Below are 6,169 nucleotides of genomic sequence, written 5' to 3'. Positions count from 1 at the left end.
GCAAACTTTTCACTCTCTGTATGCCGAATTGGAAATGGCATTAATAAAGGCTCTAGCCTGCATGAAATATGAGCTGCTTGACTTTGGCCCTGAAGAGTGCAATGCAAACAGTGTTTCAGTACCACAGACAGCACTCCTCTCCACTCTACTAATGTTCAGCAGCGATGGCTCAGTCTTGTGCAGTAACTGAAATATATGCCCTATTTTTTGGTGAAATAGAGTAAGGTTTTGTTATTTTGATTGACATTCAGTGTTTACCCCTTTTTTTAACGAGTTATTGACATGGATGCTAAAAGAATAATTAACAAGGCATTGTTGTAGTTCATTTTTATTGAGGTTTGATCACTTTCAGCAGAGTTCAGCAGGATGAATACATAAATGGGACACTTAAACAATCATTTGTATCAGTATTTGTATAGTCTTACTTAGTGATGATTTTTTCCGCATTGAAACAGTATACAAAATATAAAAAATATGATATGAGGCTGAAGTGTCTCTACTTCATTAATTGGCCGACTCGTATTCACTCCAATAATATAATATAATATAATATAATATAATATAATATAATATAATATAATATAATATAATATAATATAATATAATATAATATAATATAATATAATATATAATATAATATAATATAATATATGAAATGTATAACATATATATTTCCTATAATATACATAAAATATAATTTATATGATTATAATAATTTTAGTTATGTAATATTCTAATATACACTACTGTTAAAAAGTTTGGGGTCAATTAAAAAAAAAGAAATTAAAATCAAATTAAAATAAATTAAAAATCAAAGCAATAATAAAACATGTCATTAAAGTTTTTTTTTCAAAGAAATGCTGTTTGATCTTCCTATTAATCAAACCAACTTTGTGGGGGGGAAAAAAGTCCCACAAAAATATTAAGCAGCACAACTGTTTTCAACATAATACTGAAGTATTTTTGAAGGATCATGTGACACTGATGACTGGAGTAATGGCTGCTGAAAATTTTTGTAGCTGTATTTTTGATCAAATAAATGCAGCCTTGGTGAGCAAAAGAGCTTCTTTCAAAAACATTAAAAATCCTTCAGGCCCCAAACTTTTGTCATACATATGTATCTAATATATGTAATAATTTTGATGTTAATATGGCCTAACAATTGGTGCAAACAGTTGTTGTTGATACCATCACAGGTTACTGGAGTCATCGAAGGGGTTGGCGATAACTGAGTTATGAATGAGGATGAAGAGAGGCAGGTGAGCAAGGAAGTCGAGAAGATCGAGGGAGCGCAAATTGTGAAGTTCCCGCCTCACAGACGCCTCATGCTCAGGTCTGATGCCCCCTGCCTTGAGCTCCACTAGGAGTTGCTCTGCTCCAATGCAGCCCTCTGGCACCACAGCGCCCCCTGTTTGGGCCTCCAGCAAGAACAAGAACAACCGCTGTAGAACAAGCACAAATACTCAGGTTAGTATCAGTGAATGTAATATTTATTCCATGTATATACATAATAAATATACACGGTACACACACATATATTACATAAACAAAAACGTTTATTTTCGCGATTAATCATTTGACAGCACTAATATATATATATATATATATATAGTTGAGTTTAGTTTTTTCCCCCAGGTTTTAACTTGTGGTACACAGCAGCATCAGTCCATACATATAACCCTCCATCCACATGTGCAAATCCCTTGTGAATACATTCATTTGGCCCCAGTAATCACCTATTGCACACTTCTAGATAGTCAGGGCACTGATGTCGGTATAACCTGTGTGTTTGTGTGTGCGCGTGAAAGCGTGTGCTCGGTTCACACGTGTGCCTGAGGAGGCTCAAGTTACAGCGGCCTTTTCCTACTCTTCTATGAGTGCACCTGTTTGCACAGTTAAATGCATCCGAGGTAATGACTAAAAGTGAGTGTGTATGTGTGTGTGTCCTGTAATCCCCTGGCAAAGCGCCCACTCCTCTCTCCTCTTGCTCGATAACAATTCAAGCCCAGCTCACTCTGTAATTAGCCTCCCCTCTCCACCTAACCCCAAGACCGGGCAGGGGCTCAGTTTCCCCAACCTCCTCCATCAACTTTTAAGTCTCCACGCTTTTCAGCAGCCGGCCTTCTCTGTTCAATGGGCCTGGTCGGGTCTTGCTACTGAATGGCCACCTTATACCTCTGCTTTATCCGAGATGAGCAGTATGTCTTTGCCTGATTACAGAGCACGCTGCACTGGATGTACACTGCCGGCCACTTTAATGAGATTACAGCCTGTAATCCATGAATACAAGGGAGGGGGAAGGCTGAAGGAAAAATGAGAGAAAACCCCATTTCTCTTTTTTTTACTTCGGCTCTCAATGCCATGCAAGGTGCTTGACGGAAACAGCTAGTTTTACTAAGCCTGCGTTTGAGTTGGCCTTTAAAGTGTTTTATGGTCTCTATTTCACTGTAATTAGTTCCTACTGAGAGAGGGAGAGGGAGAAAGAGGGACAGAATTGCCAAATGATCAGGAACAGTTTGCTAGCGAGTATGACAGATGTTCATTTTTACACTAGATGCCATTAGCATTGATAGAAAACAAACCTTGGCTTTATAAAGCTTCATCTCCAGAGATTTGAAATCCATCTTGCTGATGAGGGAGCGCATGAAATCACTGTGAATTAAAAGAGAAGTCTCTCAGATTTCTATACACTAATATTTTATCAAATAATAATAATAATTAACAAAATATATTTTAGTAATTTTATATAAAATTATTCTAAAACATATTTATTACTATTATTAGGTAATTATTTTATCACACATGTATAACTGCTATTATCACTGTACAATTGTAATATCATTTATTAAAATACTATTTTACCATTTTATGACATCAATATCAATTGTTATATATTATATATATAATTATTCTAATATATATAATTATTATTATATAATTATAATGAATTTGTAAGTTATTTATTTATTTATTTATTTCACACACACACACACACACACATACATTTTTTTTTTTTTTCACCAAATGACAGAAGATGATGGGGTTATGCAAGGGTAGCTGGTAAATGTTGCTGTATTTTGGCGGGTATTTTTCCAGCGGGGCCTAATCGTGTGGCGCATTGTTTTGGGTTTTGGTGGGGGCAATGATGCTAAAGTGTTCTGAGCCCATTGTGGTTGCTCATTATGGCCTGTCCCCTAAAACAATGATCCCAACCCGCCAGTATAACGGATAAAAAAAAAACTGCCCCAGTGTGAGGAGGGTGTTTAGGGGACATGCTCTGGAGCAATGTGACCAACACACACCTACGCAAAAATACACTTGCACGCGCACACTGGGATAATTGCTCGGAAGCGGTGGCTATTCAGTCGGGACAGAGCGCCACTGTCCAGCGTGTGGCACAGCGATGGTCATCCCCCGTGCTAACGAGCCCCTCCTTTCAGTAAGCATGCTGGGAGGAGAATAGCTGCTGGTACGCCACCTTCAGACTAACTGCTATTGGCCCGTTCGCCCGGGGTTGTGGTGAGGCAGGGGGGTTTGATGGGAATGAGGGGAGACAGGCCAGCTAATGATCATTAATTGCACTTGGTTTGCAGAAAAAGAGCCCAAACTGCAGCATGGATAATAGCCGGGGCAACGGAGAGCGCGCCAGAGACAGAGAGCAGGATAATAGCAGCTCTAACCCATTTCTATTGTTGCGCCCCATCACCGCGGACCTCATGCTTACGTAATTGCCAAAGTTTTGGCGGTTCTGGCAGGGGGCTTGCAAGATATGGTTGGATATTTGGAGGGGGAGGGGGGGGGGGTAGATGGGTGACCCACTTAAAGTTTGGGTGGACGGAGTTGTTTTGACAAGCTGGTTTTGGCGGTAAGTGTGTTTATGTTTTGGACCGGGTCAGAGAGTGCGAAAGAGAGATAGAGGCGGGATGCTAAAGGAGGTCGTTTCAGGTTTCCCTCCGTTTTTTTCCGTTTTGTGTTGGTGCAGTGAGTCACGCAGTGATTCGTAGTTGAATCAGTCCAATTAAGCCATAGATTTACTGTTCTTGTCATTGGAACTGAACCCGCAGACAGCTCAGGCCACACGCAGCCCACCCAGGATGTTTCTACCTATGCTTCAAACCCACAAAAACACACACAGGTAGAGGAATACACTATGTTTTGAGGGAGCACTGCTCATATCAACCTCTGTATGGAAATGTAGTGGTTAATCACATGACCAGCTCTGGGAGAAAGTGCCAAAGCACAGACAGATGGCGAAAGCAAAAGGTGGCAGGAGAGACTTTGGACAGGCAGTCAAGGCACTGGATTTTGTCGTTCTATGAGGGTTATGTCCACTGTAATGAGTGAACATGGGGGTATATCAGCTAATGAATGGGGTCAAATCCATATCAGGGTTCAGAAGAGGTTGATGGAAAAAGGTTAAAGCACATAAATGTCCCTATTGTGTCCATTCCAAACACCCTTGTTCCTTTTCATTTGTTTCATTTGTCCACTAGTGCAGGGAAAAGAGCAATGCCGTAAATCAGCGAAGAGGCGTGACCCCAAATCCCCTCGCACACATAACCCAGGAAACCCAGAATGGGCCCCTGCGTTGAGTGGAAGCTGTTAAAGATCCTAAAAAAAGTGAGCGGGAATGAAAGAGCCTGTGTGTGGGAATTTCTGGCATATGGGCTGTAATGTAGCATCACAGCCAAATGCCCCCAAACCCTCATCACAGTAATGGACTTCAAGACGACACACGACCGCCCAGGCTGTCATGGGTCACCCTCCAATCGCATGTCACATGCTCTTGTATTTTTGTACAATCGAATGGTACAGACGCTACAAACGGATATACACATTTTCGGTCCTACACACACAAACACTTATGAACTGGCCGTGAATATTTATGGAAGGTCAGTGACTCCTCTTCTAACGCTATTGTGTATGTTGAATGCTTGGCCTGCTGACTCACTCAAGTGTGGCTATTTTCTGGGCCAAACTGGCCACTACAGCAAACAGGCGCAGATCCGTAAGGCCTTCTGTCACTCTGAAATCAACCAGCTCCAGAATCTGAGAATAGATCATGTACATATTTAAATACAAGCAAATACATGTTTAAATTTAAACAATATATATATATATATATATATATATATATATATATATATTTTTTTTTTTTTTTAACACAAGTACAAGGGTTTTTTAAACTAAAATTAAAACCATAAAACATTTTTCATTACTTGAAATAAATGTTAACTGAAATAAAATATACAAAAAAAAAAAAAATTTTCATTACAGCAAAGGCAATATTTCTTATTTTTATTTAGTTTAACTTGTTGTTTATCTTGATGAAAATAACTAAAACTACAACCGAAATAAAAATGAATGAAAACTATGTAGATATATAAAAAAACAAAAACAACTACTTAAAATGACTAAACACACAACAAAATTACTCAAATTTTAACTAAAATTAAAAATGTAAAAATAAAAACTTCAAAATATGAATAAAACCGATTATAGTGACTCAATTACTAAAATTGTATTATATTTGTATTTATATTTGATAAAACATAATAATAAAAAACAACAAATAATAAATGCAATAATTAATAATCAGTTATTTAATAATTAATTAAATAAATTGCAATTTCTGTTGATTTTCTAGCAATCAGTAGTAATTCATTAAATCAAAATGATCAAATGATGCAGAAAAATCCTAAAACCAGTTTTATATGCAGACATATGGTGCAGACCAGTATTTTCACAGTTTTACTCGGCCCTGCAATTCCACGGGGAAAATTGTGTTCAACACAGATTTTTTGGGTGTGTTTGCGCTGTTACCTAATTTGCATGATTCCTTTAGTGAATCGGGTGCTAAAACAACACAGACAGTATATGCAAATATACGTCGCTATCAGCCGGCACAAATTATTCTTAGTGAATTGCCTCCAGACATTGTGATAAAAAAGAGAGACGGGCAGATCATATATTTTTTTGTGAAGGCGGCGTTTACCCTGTACACATATATTTCCTCTTCTTCAGTCAGAAGTTCTGGGGGAATGATCTCTTTCAGTGCCAGCAGCACTTGGAGACAGCTCAGATAACCATCTCCATCACTATCAGCCTGCAGGCACAGAGTATTACAGTCAGAGTTAGTGGCAGTTAAGTGATTACTGTCATTACCAGC

At 38.3% G+C, this 6,169-nt stretch overlaps 1 protein-coding gene across 2 annotated transcripts in view; it reads right to left on the bottom strand.

Annotated features, from left to right (window-relative positions):
• Window positions 1-320: 320 nt before the first annotated feature.
• LOC131539638 (mucin-2) overlaps window positions 321-6,169 on the bottom strand; it is a 55,648-nt gene continuing 49,799 nt past the window's right edge. Inside the window, exons 13-16 of one of the 2 annotated variants that reach the window (XM_058774299.1) lie at window positions 5,996-6,106; window positions 4,952-5,049; window positions 2,583-2,652; window positions 321-1,442 (exon numbers count right to left, since the gene is read on the bottom strand). In XM_058774299.1, coding sequence (XP_058630282.1) covers window positions 1,191-1,442; window positions 2,583-2,652; window positions 4,952-5,049; window positions 5,996-6,106 — 531 coding nt within the window. In that variant the 3' untranslated portion in view covers window positions 321-1,190. The remainder of the gene's footprint in view (window positions 1,443-2,582; window positions 2,653-4,951; window positions 5,050-5,995; window positions 6,107-6,169) is intronic. The other variant, XM_058774300.1, reaches the window with a different exon arrangement.

The sequence above is a fragment of the Onychostoma macrolepis genome, chromosome 04 (genome assembly GCF_012432095.1).
Source record: "Onychostoma macrolepis isolate SWU-2019 chromosome 04, ASM1243209v1, whole genome shotgun sequence".
Lineage (NCBI taxonomy): Eukaryota > Metazoa > Chordata > Actinopteri > Cypriniformes > Cyprinidae > Onychostoma > Onychostoma macrolepis.
The sequence above is the reverse complement of the archived record's forward strand: the minus strand, read 5'-3'. Positions and strand labels throughout refer to the sequence as shown.